The 20,469-nt window shown below is 39.3% G+C and overlaps 2 protein-coding genes across 4 annotated transcripts in view; one reads left to right on the top strand and one right to left on the bottom strand.

Moving 5' to 3' along the window:
• Positions 1-13,619, bottom strand: part of jag2b (jagged canonical Notch ligand 2b) — a 125,308-nt gene extending 111,689 nt beyond the window's left edge. For both annotated transcript variants that reach the window (XM_088324799.1, XM_088324800.1), the window contains exons 1-2: positions 13,134-13,619; positions 7,793-8,107 (exon numbers count right to left, since the gene is read on the bottom strand). In XM_088324799.1, coding sequence (XP_088180925.1) covers positions 7,793-8,107; positions 13,134-13,202 — 384 coding nt within the window. In that variant the 5' untranslated portion in view covers positions 13,203-13,619. The remainder of the gene's footprint in view (positions 1-7,792; positions 8,108-13,133) is intronic.
• Positions 13,617-20,469, top strand: part of LOC148346491 (uncharacterized) — a 63,344-nt gene continuing 56,491 nt past the window's right edge. For both annotated transcript variants that reach the window (XM_088324803.1, XM_088324802.1), the window contains exon 1: positions 13,617-13,784. In XM_088324803.1, coding sequence (XP_088180929.1) covers positions 13,676-13,784 — 109 coding nt within the window. In that variant the 5' untranslated portion in view covers positions 13,617-13,675. The remainder of the gene's footprint in view (positions 13,785-20,469) is intronic.

Raw genomic sequence — 20,469 nt, 5'->3', positions numbered from 1 at the left:
TGGCAACCAGTTCAGGGTGTCCCCTGCCCACTGCCCGATGATTGCTGGGATGGGCTCCAGCACCCCCGCGACCCTACTGAGGATAAGCGGCGCAGCAAATGAGATGAGATGAGATAATAATAACAAAAAGTGTCGAAAGGATAGGAATTCCGCCTCACTCAATCGGTCACTAAAATGTGACAGTGTCATTTGGTGTCCTCATCTGAGAGTCTCTGATGTTTTCAGAGAAAATGTAAGATTTTGATCACGTTTCATAATCCTCCCAAACAAGCCTGTGCATGTCCCTGAAATTGTTGTCCGCACTGTCATTATGAGTGAGTAGCAACCCCATCAGGTAACATTTCCCAGGTTTTTAGTGCGATTACCGAGCAGCGTAGTCTCTTCTTCACTTGATACTGAGAAAAACTGTCAAGTCATAGGGATGCTGTGTAATATTTGACCACTAGATGTCGCTGTATTGTGTGGCAAAACCAAAAATGAGTGCTACAAAGCACAAGGGGGAATACAAACGAGGTAACCAAACTGCATCATTCTTTCCCCCAACCTTTGACAAAGTTGGAATTTTCTGGGGTACCTGCAGCAGCAAGATGGCAGACAATCGCCTCAGCTCCCTCTAGGTGAGCCTCTTGTAATGTATAATACAAATATTTCGGCCTACAGTGTATTTTTAAAGGGATTACAAAAGGATAGTGGGATGTTTACACGCGTTCTAAGGGATGGGCAGGGCACCTGTATGATGCGGCAGGGGTAAACCAGTGAAAGCTGTCGGGCCCTGCTTTTGAATAGAAGAGTGTGTTGTGTCACCCTGACCCGAGTGACATGGCCGCTTTCTTGTGTCCCGTTTCATATGGAGGGACGAAAGCATGACCAACTTGGGTGCTGAGGTGAATAACTTGTTTGGGTGTTTGGGCATTTGGGTTGGCCATGGTCCAAAAACTGTTTGTGTGCATTTTTGCTACTTTTCCCCCTTTTTGGGGGGGGATTTTCTTTGTTTTTGTATGTGTTTGTCTTGCTGTCGGTCTCCCATCTCGAGGGATGTAACCAGGGTAGATATAGATAGAGACAGACAAGAGTAGAGTAGATTAATTTAGTGCTTCTTTCCGCCACTACCAGCGTGTGGCGCTGTGGGAGCTCACCCAGCATCCACCCCAAAGAAGAAATCCGACTTCCTCTTCCTAGTTCGTGTGTAAACATACTATACTGTATCTCCAGTGCGCTGAGAACATTGACGTTTTTATCGTTTCATATCTCTTCCATCCATTCGATATGGTTGGTGTAAAGTGTAAAGAAGAAGCGAAAGTGGAATAAGAAAGCCTGTTGCGGTTGAGAAAATGTTTTTTTTTCAGCCACTTTTGACCACGGAGGAAGAAGTCACCGAGCTCTTGAAGCTGATCTTCCAAAAGTAAGTTAAACTTAACTTTATTTATCTTTATAGAGCATATTATTTTTCTGAAATGTTTGTTTTTTAGTACAAAACAATACAGGTTATGTATACAGGGTTCGGACGACTTATTCATGGCCAAATTCAAGCACTTTTTAAGGACCATCAAAGCGAATTTTCTTATTTCTCCAGTACCATTAGAAGATTTGTCATGAGTGTGCATTTAAAATACATCATTTTGCTTTACTTATTTGATATTTTTTTGTGTTTTTTTCAGAGATTCTGTGTCTAAATTGGTTGAAACAGAATTGTAAATAGTGTATATTTTTTGCATTTTATCATTTATTCATAGCACTGAAGATTTAATATTTCCTAGTTTTTTTGGCATTATCAAGGATTTTGTAGATCTGTGAATATTTCAATTTAAATTTCATGTTTTTCTCAGAGATCCCCACTGAAAAATATAAAATTACTAATTACTAAATAATTTGGTGTATAATGTTTAATGATTATTTATTATACATCTTTAAAAAATGAAATATGAGGAGCTGAGCAAAAAGACGGTTTTCTAAACGGAGCTGTCCTCTTAAGTGCGACCAGTAAGGGGCGGTGATGCTTCATATGACAACACCATCCTGACAAGCCACCAGAGCAGGCGTGTCAGCGTCATTTTTACAGACTTTGAACATTTGTTTTCATTCATTGCGTGGTGTAAGGAGTCAGACTGCCAAGAAATGTGGCCTTGGCAACAATTTCAAGATTTTTCAAGCACTTTACACAAAATTAAAGCATTTTCCTAACCTTGAAAACACTCAATGTTAACATTAAACATTTACATTAACCTAAAATTCAAGCATTTTCAAGGATTCTAAGCACCTATTGAACTCAGCCTACCGCAGGGCCTTGAATTCTGGTCTTATTTGTAAGGGACTTGCTCAAGATTCAAATTCTTGGGTGTAATAAAGGAAAATTTGATTTTTTTGCACGTTAAAAAGAAATGAACCAACTGTTTTTCGTGTTTAAAGTGTTGGATGATTTCTGAACTGCTGAATTTAGCTACGTAGTGTTAGCGTGTAAAGCGCTAAAATCTGGCTAGCGGCTACAAAAATCGTGGGCGCAGAAGGACAAAAGAGCTCCCGTCTTTACAACCTCTCCTTTCTTTCGAATGTGCAAAATGGGAAAAAAAAGGGAACCGCTTCGTGCTAAATCCCGTCGGAGGTGAAGGAAGGCAAAGGCTCGCTTACGTTTAATGTGAATTGATTCACTCCAACTGAAATTTTAAAAAGAAAAAAGAAAATTAGAAAAGTAGAAAAAAAGTTGAATTTAATTCCAACTGGCAAAATTCTAAAGAAACAAACCCATTACATTAGAAGGGATTACATTTGAAAGGGACATTATTGCGTAGTGCCAAGAAAGGAATACAAACTACGGAGTGTCAAAGTCATCAAAACAGGCCATTTTTCTTCTCATTGTTTCTGCCCAGCCTTTAAAAGGTTTTTGGTTTTGGGGGTATCAGCAAGATGGTGGACAGTCATGGCAGCTCCCTCAAAGTGTCTAATAAAAATACACACTTCTTAACTCACAAATATTCTAAAATGTATCTTTTTATCATCGTTCAAGTATTTTTGCTTATTATTCAAATCATTTCTTCCTCATGCCATGAAGCTCTTTAACTCCACCAGGGCGAATAAAGCCCACATTAAACCCCACCCCCACATTTGCATATTACCCAATTTTTATTACAGTGTGTATCTTATGTAGCACTATTTAAATACCCAATGTAACGTGTTGATATAGAGTATTTCTGTATTCTATTTATTTTATTTTATTATTATTTTATTTTTTAACACAAGGATACTGCTGGAAGTGTGAATTTCCCTACGAGGATGAGTAAAGTATCTCTCTATCTATCTATTTAAATAGTGTTGTTATCAATGAAAGAAGATATAATTTACTAGCAAACGCTAATTAATGTCCCTTAAAGGCCAGGAAGGAATACAGACGCTCCCCTACTTACGACCATTCAACTTAAGAAAAACGGTAGATAGGAACATTTTTTTTCGGGATGTCTAAAAATATACGGACATTGCTGTAAGTTAGATTTTGTATTGTGTGCACCTTTTTCAGAGTACAGGACAGTACTGTAGTGCTTCCACACCAAAGAAGAAATCCGGCTTCCTCTTCCTAGTTCGTGTGTAAACATTGTATACTGTGTCTCCAGCACGTTAATATGGTTGGTGTATTGTGTAAGGAAGAGATGAGCCGTTTCTTTTGAAACGAAAGTGGAATAAGAAAGCTTGATGCGGTTGAGAAAATGGTTTGATTTTTTTTTTTTTTCGTCCAAACTACCACGGAGGAGGACCTCTTGAAGCCCATTTTCCAAAAGTAAGTTAAACTTTAATCATCTTTATGGAGCATTACTTTATGAAATGTTTATATTTCAGTACAAAACAATACAGGTTACTTAAACAAGCCTTTAACAAACTAAATATAGCGCTGAAGCAACTTACGAACAATCTCGTTTCATAAGTAAGGGAGCGTCTGTGAACATCATATTTTATGAATCCCATCAGTTGAAAAATTTGTCTGGAGGGAGAAGGTTAAATACAGGTGTAGATGCTCAGCCACTATTACAATAACTGTATTTATTACTACCATAAAACAAAAGTATGTCCAAAATACAGTAATACAAACAATATATGTATCAAAAAGCGTCGATTCTACAGGCGGCAAACACCCCAACCCCCGAACAGCACCGTTATAATCAAAGTAAGCCGTTCGGAGAATAAATCAAACGAGGACAAATGAGGACACCTAATTCGCCGGGCTAAATTGTCATCCCTCGACCTTTTACAGTGGGACCGGCTTAGTTTCCTTGAAGGGGCCACCTGGCACCCACAGCAGGGGAGGAAACTCCAAAGTGAGGCCCACTCACAAGTTATTATCGTCTGTTGAGGACTGGAGAAGCGCACCAGACTAGGTCAGGGAATTGAGCCCAGAAAACAAAAGCACCAACTCGGGGGACCACAATGCACCACACGGGGCTGGCCTCCGCTTGCTTGTCAAAACCGTTTCTGCATCAGGGTGGAAATTGCAGCGCGGGTGGGGTCCGGTTCAGGTTACCCTGTTCTAGAGCAGTGGTTTTCTCAACAGGGTATGACTTCAGGACCCCAAATTTCTCCCTACTTACTAGCTGTGACCCAAATTTTAAAAAAATATATCATATTTTAAAAAACAAACAATAAACAACAACAAAATGACCAGCAAAACAAAAACAACTTCAAGTAAAAATACTGTTCTCCCTTTGAAGGGACAGCGTGCATTATTTAGCACCTTATAGTGGTAACAAATATTACTTGCTGCTACGGATACTCCAAAAAACAGTGATAAGAAAAATGTTGCTGCGGTTTGGTCAAGAAGTGTTAGGCAAACATGAATTTTAAAGGGATACCCAAATTCTAAAACATACTTACGATCGTTCAACTTAAGAAAAACGGTAGATAGGAACATTTTTTTCGGAATGTCGAATAATATCCGGACATTGTTTTAAGTTTTAAGATTTTGTATTGTGTGCACCTTTTTCCGAGTAGGGGACATTACTGTAGTGCCTCTTTCCGCCACTATCGACGTGTGGCGCTGTGAGAGGTCACCCAGCATCCACCTCGAAGAAGAAATCCGGCTTCCTCTTCATAGTTGTGTAAACATACTATACTTTATCTCAAGCGCGCTAAGAACTTTGACGTTTTATTGTTTAATATCTTGTGCATCCATTTGATATGGTTGATGTAAAGTGTAAAGAAGAGGCGAACCGTTTTTTTCTTTTAAATGAAACTGGAATCAAAAAGCTTGATGCGGTTGAGAAAATGGTTGTATCGCTTTTTTTTTCAGCCACTTTTTACCACGGAGGATGAAGTCGCCTAACTCTTGAAGCCCAACTTCCAAAAGTAAGTTAAACTTTATCTTTAAATAGCATATTATTGATTGAAATGTTTATTTTTCAGTACAAAACAATACAAGATACGTATACAAGCCTTAAACATACTTCTAAAAAACTTAAACATACAAAATAGAGCTGTTTCTTTTGAAGCGAAAGTGGAATAAGAAAGCTTGATGCGGTTGAGAAAATGGTCGGAAGGCTTTTCTTCTGCCATTTTTTTACTACGGAGGAGTTATAAAGGGATACCAAAATTCTAAAACATACAAAATGCAAGAAAATAGTACTTTTCATCAGTGTATTCCAATATGTTCTGAGATAATGCATTTTGAAGACACTCTGAGCTGTGACATCATGTGAGGAACACCAGCACCCGAGCAAGACAGTCACCATACTGGTTTACTTCTAGTCGAAAAAGTTTTGAGTGTTTTAAACAAAGTTTTTGTCGATTCTGTGGAGAATGCCAAGGTGTTGTGTCACAGGTGGGTGCAGCAATGGCGATCAGCTAAAATGGGGCGAACTGGTAAAAGTAACACACAGAGAGCTAACAGGGGCTAAACCGAGACACGGCAGCCTCGTCGGCTGCTTAAAACGGCTGAAAAACGGGAGGCTGGCCGACAAAAACCATGCAGTAGGCAGCCGGGATAACAGGGAGCCAACAACAATGAACCATTCCGGCAACAAACAAAAATCCAGCTGGGGGGGGACAATGAGCACAGTAGGCAACCCAGCTAGCCGACTGATAAGAATTGGTCACTTTGAGTCTCCGTAGTTTGTATTCTTCTTTGTGCTTTGTCGCACTCGTTTTTAGTTGCACACCGCGATACAGCGACATCTAGAGGTCAAATAATACATATACAGTATATGTTGAATGTAATCCAAAACGCTACATATTAATAGGCTAATCAGAAAAGAACTTTGAAATTTGAATTGTACTTTTTGTTTAATTTATTTTGAGTGTGTGGAGAAATATGGAGCCAGAGGAAATCAGTGCAGTGTTGATTATTTTTAATCTAGTTGTATTTCTGTCGTTGTAATTATCTTATAGTATTTTCGTAGTTCTGCTGTTGTAGCATTTCTGTAGTATTTTTGTATTTTATTATTACATCTGCACCATTTCCTTTTTCTTTTCAGATTTAGAGCAAACTGATATGGTCCCCCTTTCTAGCACAAAATTGGATATTTAGCTTTGAAGTATATTTGCAGTATTTCTGTAGTTTGTTTGTATTACTGTAGTTGTATTTTCGTAGTATTTCTGCAGTAGTATTTCTGTCTTATAATTTTTGTAACATTATTGTAGTAGTATTTTAGTAGTATTTCTGCAGTATTTTTCAAGTATTAATCTAGTCGTATTTCCGTAGTTGTATTTCTCTCATAGTATTTTAGAGTTCTGATGTTGGAGTATTTCTGTAGTATTTTTGTATTTTAGTATTACATCTTCACCATTTCCTTTTTCTTTTCAGATTTAAAGCAAACTGATAAGGTTCCCGTATTAAGCACAACATTTGATATTTAGTTATGTAGTAATTTTGCAGTATTTCTGTAGTTTTTTTTTTTTTAGCATTACTCTAGTTGTATTTTCGTAGTATTTCTGCAATAGTATTTCTGTTGTAGAATTTTTGTCGCATTAGTAGTGTTTCTGCAGTTTTTCTCAAGTATCAATCTAGTTGTATTTCGTGGTATTTTGTAGTTTTCTTGTCATAGTATTTCTGTAGTTTTTTTTAGTATCACTCTAGTTGTAATTTCATAGTATTTCTGCAGTAGTATTTCTGACTTAGAATTTTTGTCGCATTAGTAGTATTTCTGCAGTTTTTCTCAAGTATTAATTTAGTTGTATTTCTCTCGTAGTATTTTGTAGTATTTCAGTAGTATTTTTGTGCATTTGATATTTAGTTATGTAGTAATTTTGCAGTATTTCTGTAGTTTTTTTAGCATTACTCTAGATGTATTTTCGTAGTATTTCTGCAGTAGTATTTCTGTCGTAGAATTTTTGTAACATTAGTAGTATTTCTGCAGTTTTTCTCAAGTATTAATCGAGTTGTATTTCTCTCATAGTATTTTGTATTTTTCTTGTTGTAGTATTTCTGTAGTTTTTTTTAGTATTACTCTAGTTGTAATTTTGTATTATTTCTGCAGTAGTATTTCTATCTTGGAATTTTTGCCGCATTAGTAGTATTCTGCAGTATTAATCTAGTTGTATTTCTCTCGTAGTATTTTACAGTTTTCTTGTTGTAGTATTTCTGTAGTAATTTTGTGCTTTAGTATTACTGTAGTAGTATTGTTGTGGCACATATGTGTCGTTTCCTTTTGCTTTTCAGATTTAAAGCAAACTGATTAGGTTCCCGCATTAAGCACAACATTTGATATTTAGCTATGTAGTAATTTTGCAGTATTTCTATAATAGTATTATGTAGTCGACCGGATAAGGCCACGTAAACCCCCATCACAAATTGCAACCGAAAAAATCTCTTACTTACCGGCCACGAAAATTGAAAAGGGATGACAATCCTGCCCGCGTCACTGACGGTGTTGTCGTCTTTGCGAAAATTCAAGATATTTCCACCGAGAACTTGCGTGGACCTGGCCCCGTAGATGCAGGGCCCTGCGGTTTGGAGATTCAGTTGGTACTCCTTGAGGCACACCTTGAAGTACGTGTCGCAGTGGTCAACCTCGCAACGGAATTCAAAACGGGGGTCCCGGGGATCGTCGCAACATTCTCCGCTCGCTAGCTCCCCGTTGATATTCTCCACCGAGATCAGCTGCACCTCGAAATAGCCTGTCGACTGTGAGGCCTGGAAACAACAACGTTGCATAAGATTACACACCGTGCGTAGAATTGCTTCGCACCCTTATTAGGGCTGCAACAACTCATTTTAGAGGCGACTGGTCACCAAATAGATGTCTAGATAGATGTCTGGATAGATGTATCTAGACATCTATCTATCTAGATAGTTTACATTGTCGATAAATAATTTTAGTCATTCTAGAGAATATTCAACAACGTTTACCTCTTTAAAATGTTAAGTTTGAGCTGAGACAAAGTAAAAGAAGATTTTTAATCAAAATTCAGGGGTGCGTGTTATACACGAATAAATATGGTAAATACGCCGAGATAGAGAAGGATAGAGAGAGAGATAGATAGAGATGGACATTACAGCGACATTTAGGTGTAAAATTAGACATAGTTTGTGTTCAATACAATAAAATCCATATCTCATATTCTCCACTGCATCTGCATTTCACCATGATCATCAACGTGTAAACCAACTTTTTTAGACTTTTTCTATGGTGTTTCAACCCAGATTTGCAGTCAATTATCGCCATCTTCTGTTAAGGAGTTTAAATCAGCCGTCCACACACAGAACAAGCTGTCATCCAAAACCGACAAAATAACCTCAAATGTATTGAATGAAAAGATTGTGCAGTATAAAACAGAGATAGTAAAATATCTATTATCCAAAAACAAAATAACCAGTACAACCCAAAACTACTTCAAGTACTGAAAGTAAAAATTGAATAATATATAAATTTTCAAATATTACCGTTTTCACTGTTCCACAGTTAAATCATATTTTATTCTGTCGATATCTTTGCCCTACAACCCTTATTTCCACAAAAAGACTGAAGGTATTTCACACAAAAACAAATATTTGTATACAGGTTGTAATACACATTTGCATTCACTCCAGCCCTACCCGACCTGTATAAAAGCCAGAGCCAGCCTGAACCCGACCGATTAACTTGATTTCCTGCTGCAGAAAACGGGCCCCAAACCATGACACTTCCTCCTCCACCTTTCACTGACTTTTTTTTCTACACACTTTGGGTTAATTTTTTCTCTAATGTGTTCCAGAACATAATGCTTCCTATTGGATCCAAATAAATTAAATTTGCTTTCATCGTTTAAAGTGAACGCTGGACCATTTCTCTGTCCACAAAATATGCTCCTGCGCAAAGCTCAGTCTAGCTTTTAACTTTTTGGGCTATGAGAGGTTTGGTCACTGCAGTGTGGGCCCTCAGTCCAAATGCTCTTGACTGGGGAGACACTTGTTCCAACACGGAACAAGAAGGCGATTCGAGCCGCAGAGTGGAAACGATTACCCGTTGACATCCTCCGCAGTGACCGGGTTGACCATTGAAAATGACAATAAAGGCAATTCTAATTCGAGCATTTTCCCGGATTTCAAGCACCCGTACGAACCCCGTATAAAGGAGACCTTTGCAGTGGCCCACTGAATGTACTTCACAAAATCCACATCATATTCATTTCATTTAACTGCTGTTAAAGAGCCTGTTCTTGGTTTGCAGGGATACGAAACGTTATTTTATTTGAATTTATTTGCCTGTTCCTAAAAACTGGGCGGAGGTTCATTTATGGATTTATAACAACAATCAAAATATTTTATATTATTAAGATGGAATTGATATCAACTTCATGAAGCTCTGTATGCAACGACACAGCGGATGAGTGGTTAGAGCGGCAGAGTTCTGAGGTCATGAGATCGAACCTTCCTGTGTGGAGTTTGCATGTTCTCCCCGTGCATGCGTGGGTTTTCTCCGGGCACTCCGGTTTCCTCCCACATTCCAAAAACATGAAAGTTAGGTTAATTGGCCGGTCCAAATTGTCCCTAGGTGTGAATGAGCGAGTGAGTTGTCTGTCAGCGACCATCTGGCAAGCAGTTGAGGGTGTCCCCTGTCCACTGCCCGAAGATAGCTGGGATGGGCTCCAGCACCCCCGCGACCCTACTGAGGATAAGCGGAGCAGGTAAGGGATGGATGTATGCAACAAGATTAAACTTGGCGATCCAGGGTAAAGAAGTCATTCTCAGGGATATTATTACCACCATAACGGAGTACAAAACCAATATTTTTTTACTCCTAAATGTTACTGCACAAACTAGATGCATAGCATCTTATTTGGGGATTTTTGTTGCGGATTAATGTTATTGCACTTCATTACATTGCGCCATTATTAGAACTTAGGCCACGGGTCTCTCACGCGGTGCCCATGGGCACCAGAATGCCCCCTGGAGAACGCGGAGGTGCCTGTGGATCTATTCTGAAAACAGCTAACCAGTGCTGGGTCATTGTATTTTTACTGGTTGACGGACTATTTAACCCCACTTCCAAGAATTAACCTGGTAATAACATAGTGAAAACAAAGCAAAAATATAATAAGTTGTTATTTTAAACATGCAAATCAAACTGGGTGCCATTTGCGCTAATTAGTAACAAAAAGTGTGAACAACGCAGCGTAGGGAAATACTCCACTGCCTTGAAATGGTTCTGTCTATTTTCTCCGTAGCACCGCTCACCTTGTTCCTCTTTCGGAACACTGTAGAGCAGGGGTCGGGAACCTATGGCTCGCGAGCCATATATGGCTCTTTCTATGAGTATCTGTGGCTCAGAGACCAATTTGATTGCATGCAAAATTTCTCCATCTTGTTCAAAACCGGAATAGTCTATCCTATTCAGGTACACGTAAAGCCAAACCAAAGCTAATTTTTAAGGTAACACTTCGCAGTATATATAGGGCACGTTTTTCACTACAATTTACAGTCAAGGTGTCACACAAAAAAAAAGGGGGGAAAAAAACTCGTTTTGGCTGTACAATACTAAAGAATCCTTTATTTAAAAGTTCACTACATAATCTGTGTTCAGTGTTCAGATACCTTATGATGAATCCACAGAACTGTAAATACACCAAAACACCGGAAGAGAACTTAGTCATTTGATTGGGTGAGTGGGAGGGATGGGTGGAGCTATGCAAAAAGTACAAGCATTCCCTCCCATCTCTCGCCAAAGGTAAGCACATAAGGCTCCCTATTCTCAGAATGTTGTGACGTTTTTACAAAATAAATGCTTGGATCTGGTTTTGAAACCAATATGTATGAAAAAAAGGGTCAAAAGGAGTTTAACCGATCTTGAGTAATTGCAAGAAAGAGACAAGTTTAAAGTGGTCTGTTTGTTGAATTTGGGACAGGGGCTCTGGCATTATTCTCTTTTCATAATTTTTATCAAATCATCAAAAATAAATGTGCTGAAGACTAAGCTTTTGTCTGGGGCGCCGGTTTAGCAATTTAGTAAATTTGTCTCATAATATATGGTGTGGCTCTTTCCCAAAATAAAATTAATATTTTTTGCTTTTATGGCTCCTTGAGTCAAAAAGGTTCCCGACCCCTGCTGTAGAGGCTCAGGTGTGTTACAATGAGAGTATCTTACACAATGGTTATGCTGAATAACTATCATAGCATCCAATACCATGACTTTGTTATCATCACCTGATATTAGTCCTAGTTTTACTTTTTTATAAATAAATGAAAAAAAAATGGCGTAGTAATACTGTTTCTGCTCAGTGCAAGTCCCATTTTTTTGTGATGCTCTTAATCACAAAATATCTCAAAGGACTAGACAGGTTACAATGACATCATCCCCCGATCTTAAAACATCATGCAGGCAAGTGAAAACTCAAAATTTTATCTCATCTCATTAGCTGCACAGCTTATCCTCATTAGGGTCGCGGGGTGCTGGAGCCCATCCCAGCAATCATCGGGCAGTGGGCAGGGGACACCCTGAATTGGTTGCCAGCCAATCGCAGGGCACACAGGAACAGACAACTCGCTTGCTCATTCACAGATCTGTGGCGCAAACGTGCTAACCACTGTGCCGCCGTGCTGCCTCAGAATGTTATTTTTGTTTAAAAAAAATAAAGGTGGAGAAATGTGTATTTCTTTGTCATAGTGGAATTTCTACCTAGTAGCCATGTTTTTCCGGCATCTAGCTACTACGCAGTAATCATTTGGAACTGGTTTTCGCTCGCATTAGAAAACGGTGCCCCCTAGTAGTCAAATATTACACACTGGGGCTTTAAGTGAAAGGCTGAGGTTTTTGACTTTTTCTTTGCCCTCATGTAGGTTTTAGATCAGAGGATGGTGTGATTATAGTCTGTGATCTGTTCAGCCTTTTGAGACTCCTTGTGATTACGGGTTAGACATATAAACATGACTTGAACCGGCTTGACTGATGTTTTTGAGTTTTTCCTTTCCCTCATGTCTGTTTTAGATCAGGGAATGGTGTCATAAGAGTTTGTAGTTTGTAATAGCCTGTTGTAGGTGCAGCCATTCGAGACGCCTTGGGATTAAGGGAGTCACAAATAAACTTGACTTACTTTGACGGAGGTTTTTGAGTTTTTCCTTGCTCTCATGTCGGTTTTAGATCAGGGGATGGTGTCATAATTGTCTGTAGTTTGCAATAGCCTGTGGTCGGTGCAGCCATTCGAGACTCCTTGTGATTAAAGGCGTCTCAAATAAACACGACTTGACTTGAAAACATTTTTTTAAACAAGTCAGACACTCTGGGTGCTCAGCACCCCCCAAAACAAAACCTAAAACCGCCCCCGATGATCACTACACTCACTTTAATTAGATGTTAGTTGCCGCCTTAACTAATTAACCAATTACTAATTTATAAGCTCCAAAATTGGGACTGAGGTGCCTGCGCGTGTGGAGGGAGGGGGTTGTTTATATCAGCCCTCGTGTTAATTGGTAGCAAGGAAAGGTTAGGGAGGGAGTTAATAGAGACGATTGTAAATCCTGGCGTCGATAAACTCTAAAACAAGTAGATGACATTTGCAAAACTTGCTTTACGGATTCGTCTTTTTAAATGCAAAGTACGTCACGCCTTCATTTTCGATTTATCGGCAGATAATTAGTTTCGGAGAAGGCTTTATTCCCCCCTCGTTTTAGGTTTGCATGCACCGACGCTGTACCTTATGCTTTATATTGAAATCGCAAAGCAGAAAAAGCGGTTGTTTCTTACCTTGGCCCACAACGTCAACAGAAGGCACGCCGCGAGGCAGAGATGTCTAATCCCGCCGTGAGTCCACATGCCTCCGATTAATTAGTCCCGGGCAGGGAATGGAGGGGAGGGGGGCACACAAACAGCCGCAGGGCCGGCGAACCGTAAATCCTCCTCTTCTGACATGCAACAATAAAAAAAAGGATACTCATGAAAATAAAAAAAATAAACCTAACACAAGAACCGTTTTCCTCCCCAAAAAAGGAATATATCTCATGCGTGGGTCAGTCACGCTGCACCGGGCGGAAAACGAGTGCGCGCAAATAAAATAAAATAAACCCAGCCGTGGCGCGCTTCTTCTGCTGATGATAATAATGATATTTGCATATAATCCACGCAAAATATTTACACGGGTGGACTGTTTTGATCCGAGCTATGTCCCCGTCCTCAGTCCACAAGGCCAAGCGAGCGACTGAGGTGTCTTCGCAAACCCCAACAGAGGACGTCGCGTTTGATTGACAGCCGCGTCGACTTCTCAGCGCTTTGGCCTGGGAGCCAATCGGATGAGGGGAAGGCGGGCGTCACTAAGGAATAACCACGCCCTTTCCACCCCCTACGCTTCAACCCACCCTTTCCCGCTCAACACGCATGGAGGCCTAGCGTTGCTAAAAGGTAAAAAGTAATTAGCTACAGTTACATTTACCCTATCTTAAAAGTAATTCTTCCCCCGTATTACTAACACATAAAAATAATGCACTATCTATTAAGTAACTATCTAGTTATAAATTACCGTAAATACTCACCGACGAACATTTTAGTCAAATTCGCCTAAAATGCCCATAATAAAATGGATGCCGTTCTTGACGCCTTTGGATAAAATGGACGTTTTGGGTCTTTTTTGAAAGGTGACACACTGAAATTGTGTCCTAAACTGAAATAATCACTGCAAGTGCAACTAACATTGATTAGTCTCAGTCGGAACACACAGAAATAGAAGGCCTGAATTTATGTGGCAATTAAATGCCAGCTAAAGAGTATAACATAGAAAACAGGTGAGAAAATAGCTTAAAACTGGTCCCAGGTCAAATTTGATCACCATCTGAAAAAACAAACATTGTATTTAACACATTTTTTGCTAATAAAGGTCTAGTAGTTTCTAAAAGTGGCCATTTGGAGACGACCAGTTTACAGCAGTTTTGCAACTTTGTATTTTACTTTTTTTTTTAGACATTTTAAAATAGTTGTAAATGGTTGACTTCTTTTTTCCAGAAGTCAGTCAACGATTGTGCGTAAGAGTTGTGCGCGTAAAACAAGTCTCGAGTGCCATTGTGCACGTTGATTCTGGGGTTTAATTTGAGAACATAGTTTGCTTTGGGTTATAAGGTTGTTTGTTAATATGTGTAGTTTCGTCTCTGTCGTTAGGCTAGTTTGTTTGCTAGGGGTGGCATTAGCTCAGGAGGTAGAGCACTCATTTTGGGATCAAGAGGTCACAGATTCGATTCCAGGCTCCTCCTTGTTATATGTCAAAGTGTCCTTGGGCAAGACACTGAATCCCTAATGGCCCCAATAAGCAGGTAGGCGCCTTGCATGGCTGTTAGCGTGTGTGTGAATGGGTAAGTGTGAAGCACATTGGGAGGTCTTCATTGACTTGAAAAGCGCTATATAAATGCATTTACCATTTAATAAAGGTCTAGTTGTTTCTAAATGTGGCCATTTGGAGACGACCAGTTTACAGCGCTTAAAGTTTTGCAACTTTGTATTTTACTTCGGCCCTTTTTTTAGACGTTTTCAAACAGTTGTAAATGTTTGACTTCTTTTTCCAGAAGTTAGTCAATCGTGCACGAAAATCAAGTCTCGAGTGGCATTGCGCACGTTGATTCTGGGGTTTAATTTGAGAACACAGTTTATATCTGCGTATTGTTCATTTCAGATTTCATTGGCTAACCAATGTGTCAATATTGATTTGATTCCGTTACTACTGGCTGAAATTATTCAAAGCTAAATGAGGCGATATCTGTTTATCAATACAGGCCTCTATAGGCTAATGCGGGCTGTGGACCGTGAACACAAACTTGCAATTGGCCGACAGTGGTGTCATACTAAAAGTCGGTGGCTAACCGCCATATCGGATATAGTCTGACAGGTCTGTTTATTTTTAAAGAGGAGTTATGGAGCGAAACAAATTGATTACGGCAAGAATTGTTAAAAGATACAGGAATGCTTGTATGCAGACTTTTTTTTTTTTAATTTCATCTGTCGGCATTAGCGTGTTTTCGAGTAAAAATTTTACACGGTTACATTCACTGGACGGTCCTGGATGGAACAAGGCCCTAATAGGGGTTTTAGTTGTATTGTTGACATTGTTGTACTGTATTTGTATTTTCGTTACATTATTGATTTTTGAGCGACTCTGTTACCTTTTTTTCTGATCAGTAGTTGTAGAAGTATTTTATTTGCAATACTACAAAAGGTTTTCAAATTGCATGTCTTACACTATTTTCACTTTCTGATGGTATTTTCAAAATATTTGACTACGGAATGTTATAATAGCGATATTAATATTTTTCATACTGATAAAGTTTGCATTGTACCTATTTATAGAATATACTTTTTATTGCCTAAAATCTTTATGCTGAGTTTACGTCTACAAGCAAAAAAGTATCGATATTGCTCAATACTACAGTGTAATTACTCGGATCAGATCGATACTATCATTCCAAATATCGACGCGCCTAATACATGGACAAAAACCTATACATTAGTACCCAAAACAATAGACAGTGATAGCGCTCCCCCCGGTGGAGCTTTTACTAACTGCCCTACATCACCCTACCATCAAACGAAATTAAATTATTCGTATTGAACGTTTTCTCTTAGCTGGGGGTGTGAAACTCATTTGATATTGGGGCCACACGGTAGAGAAAACATTCTCCCGGGCCGGACTTTAGGGAGAACGAAAGAAAGAGAGCCATGAATAAGAGGAAGGGAGAAAGAAGGAGCGTGAAAGAAAGAAAGAAAGCAGGAATGCATAAAAAATGTGGGAGAGATAAAACAAATGGAGAGAGAGGTAAAGAAGTGGAGAGAAAGGAGAGAACGAGAAGAAAAAACAAGAGACCGAAATAGACACGGAGCGACAGAAATAAATTAAGAAAGGAATGAGAGAGAAAAGAGACAGAGAAACAAAAACAGAGAATGACAGTAAAAAGATCTTCAAAAGAGACAGAGAGAAAAACGGAATAAGAGAGAGAGATAGAAAGAGAAGAGATGATTATGGAGGGAGAGACAGAGAGAAATTTAGAAAAGAATGAGAGAGAAAAGAGAGACAAAGGGAAAGAGACCAAGATTATCAAAAAGAGAGGTACAAAAGAGAGACGGGGAGAGAACAGAAAAATAAAGGGAAAGAGAAGAGGGAAATAGAGAGGACGAGGCTGAGAGAGAAATTAAGAAATAAATGAGAGAAAGAAAAAAGACAGAGAGAGAACGAGAGATAAAAGTGAGAGGTGCAAAAGAAAAACTGAGAGAAACAGAAAAATGGAGAGAGGAGAGGAAAATAGAGAAGACTATCTATCTATCTACCTTGGTCATATCCCTCAAGAGGGGTGACCGACAGCAAGACAAACACAACAATAACAAAGAAAAAAAGGGCGGGAAAAAATAGCAAACAAAACACACAAACATTTTGGGACCATGGCCAACCCAATTGCCCTAACACCCAAACAAGTTAGGCACCTCGATACCTAAGTTGGTCATGCTTTCGTCCCTCCAGATGAAACGGGACACCAGAAAGCGGCCATGACACTCGGGTCAGGGTGACACAACACACTCTTGTTCAACAGCAGGGCCCCACAGCTTTCACTGGTTTACCCCTGCCGCATCATACGGGTGCCCAGCCCATCCTTAAGAACGCGTCCACAATCCCACTATCCTTTCACAACACCTCTCCACTCCTTTCTATCACCAACAAGAGCTCTAGCTTCCATTATATTTAGACCTCTTTCCTGCAGTGCACTCATAACGCCATCCATCCACGTCAATCGCGGCCTTCCTCTTGGAAGTCTTCCATTGACTTCTGCTCTGTAGATCCTCTTCAACATTCGCTCCTCATCCATCCTCTCCACGTGTCCAAACCAACCGAGTACTCTCTCATCCACACGCTTGCTCAGTTCCACGACTACTCCAGTTCTGTCTTTCACAATTTCATTTCTCAACCTATCCAATCTTGTCACTCCTAACATAGTCCTCAAACACTTCATCTCAAAAATATTCAACTTCCTTCTTAAATCTGCGTTCAGGCTCCAAGTCTCTGCACCATACAACACAGTCGGCACAATCACACTCTCATACAGTCCCCTCTTAACATCCATACTCATACCATACTCTTGTTGCTCATCACTCTCCCCAGAGCACCCAAAACCTTGCTTCCTTGATTCACTCTGTGCAATACCTCGCACTCCATTCCACCGACTGCAGCCACATCACAACCCAAGTACCTAAAGCTTTCGACTTCTTCCAGCACCCATCCATGAAACCTGATTTCTAATGTCATGCCCACTCCATCACGTGAACACTTCATCACTTTACTCTTCCCAACATTGACACATAACTTATGCCTATCACATACTCTTCCAAACTCCGTTACCAACCTTCTCAATGTTTCCTCAGAATCAGCCACAAGCGCTGTGTCATCTGCAAACAACAACTGACTTACCTGCCACACTGTTCCACTCTTGTCCATCATCTCTACGTTCTAAAATAGAGACGACAAGACAGAGAAAAATTAAGAAATAAATGAGAGAAAAAAGAGACAGCAAGAGAAAGAGACAAAGTGAAACAGAGAGAGAACCAGAGAGAAAAGCAAGAGAGACAGAGAAAAAAACAGAGAGATAAAGACGAGAGGAAAGAAAAAGAGCTCCTACATATGGTAACCATTTACAAATGAATCGATTCATTTTAGTTGTAAAACCAGATTCCCTAATATAGTTTTCTGCCTAATAGTTCGACGAGCCTTACATATCTTTCGCAAAGCGGTGTTTGTGAAAATGCGGGTTATAATTGGGTGCCCCTTATAGTCCCGAAAATACGGTACCTTTTATTTCACAATAGTTTGAAAATGAAATCAGTAAACCCAATAAAGTGTCACCACAATCGGAACAAATTTGAACGTTCAAATGTATGTATCTTACGACACTAACATCATTATTATAGTGCTAGTTAAAACGGGAAGACAGTATGAATGAAAACTTTATTTCGAACGTGATTGATGTGTTTTCCAGCTTAAGTTATCGTCTATTACGACCCCAAAAAACTTAATTTCTGATACAGTGTCTATTGTAGCACCATCCATTTTTACTTCTAAATTTTGATTTGCCTTGCGATTACCAAAGAATATTACTTTGGTTTTATTTAAATTTAAAGATAATCTATTTATACCCATCCATACTTTTAGTTTAATTAATTCGCGATTAATGCGGGTTACCAAATCAATATAGTTAATTTGAATAGAAAATGTTAGTGTCTGCAAATATTACTAATTTTAATAGTTTTGAAACATTAAGAATATCATTAATATATAAATTAAATAACTTTGGACCCAGGATAGAACCCTGTGGTACTCCACAAAAGATATCCAAGTATTCAGATGACAACTCTCCCATTTTCACATATTGCCTCCTACCTGTCAAATAACTTTGAATCCATTGCAAAGCCACGACCCTGATGCCATATCTTTCCAGTTTTTTTAATAGTATATTATGATTAATGGAATCAAATGCTTTTTTCAAGTCAATAAATACCCCAACTGCGTATATCTTTTTTTCTATGCTATGGGTGATTTCTTCTACTGCATCAATAATAGTAATTGTTGCTGATCTGTTTGCCATATTGACTTTGATTTATCAATTTATATTTATCTATAAATTGTTCTAGTCTATTATTGTAAAGTTTCTCTAATATTTTAGAGAACTGAGGAAGCAGAGATACACCGCGGTCTATAGTTTGTAAAAATGTGTTTGTTTCCATTTTTGTATAGTGGTATAACTGTTGCTATTTTCATTTGATTTGGGAATTTGCCCGTTAGAAATGATAGATAACATATGTATGTCAATGGTTTCACAATGCTATTTATAATTTGCTTAACTAGTACCATTTCGATGTCAAAACAACCACAGACGTTTTCTTTTTATAGTTGTTTACCACGTCTAAGATCTCTGATTCTGTAACCCCGGATAAAAACATGGTCTTAGAGTTCATTTTTATCAGTATCAATTCTAAGACAATAGTATAGATCCAATCCGAGTACGATAACACTGATATTTGACAATAACGATCCGCCCACTCTTACACTGCGGACGGTAATACTAAGAAAATTCCAAGTTTTCTAGCCCCCAGAGCAAAATCCAACCAACGAAGAGCAGCTGATAACAAGAACGCAGGTCTAAAATGGCAATTCTCACAACTATTTGTATAAAAGCCACTCCTCTGCCATAAAACAAACAGTTAGTATGAACGCAAGTGAATTCCGTGGTTAAGTGAGCATGCCTTCTTTTGACACATGACGTCTTCTCATGCCACCGCATCCTGTTGGCAACCTCAAAACGGAATTTGCCGGGATCGCCTCAAATAGTCATCGCTCACAATTGTAAAACAGCGTTACCGATCCACGGACTTCACCGCATGCCATAGAACAGGGGTCGGCACATTTTTGGAGACGCAGGCCGTGTGCGGTTCAAAAGTAGGGACAGGGGCCCGGGCCTGGAGACCTTTCTAGTTTTTCTCCTTCGCATATATGGATAAATACATGTACATTTTTTTATCTCTTTTCTAAGGTAAAGTTATATATTAGGCGTCTGTTTTAAACACTTGATATTTGTTTTTGGAGTACAGACACTCCCCTACTTACCACCATTGGACTTACTGTCAGGACCAGAACGGAGACAGGACCCACTTACGTACGTTTCTCTCAGTTTTATTGGGAAGAAAGGAAAGATCCGGTGATCGCTGGTCACGGGAAGCAGGTCACTCTGAACGCGGAAGTGGCACTTCCGTGCCGAGCGATGGCGGTGTCGGGAACGGAAAAAATGGGTCATGACAGGAGAGCAAAAATCGTGGTCGGGATCAGCAACGAGTCGAAAGCCAGGAGAGGAGAGTAGACGTGGTCAAGATATGAACAGATGGAAGCAAAAACAGGATTCTCATTACAGTAATCCCTCGGTTATCGCGGTTAATGGGGACCAAAACCACCCGCGAAAAGTGAAAATCTGCGAAGTAACGACGTCCCTTCAAAAATGCTTAAAAAACAAAACAAAAACAAAAACGTACACAGTATACCCCCCCTGTATACAGTACACCATATGGAATA

This window comes from Urocampus carinirostris, chromosome 20 (assembly GCF_059441175.1).
Source record: "Urocampus carinirostris isolate Australia breed hairy pipefish chromosome 20, RoL_Ucar_1.0, whole genome shotgun sequence".
NCBI classification, from domain to species: Eukaryota; Metazoa; Chordata; class Actinopteri; order Syngnathiformes; family Syngnathidae; genus Urocampus; species Urocampus carinirostris.
The sequence above is the reverse complement of the archived record's forward strand: the minus strand, read 5'-3'. Positions and strand labels throughout refer to the sequence as shown.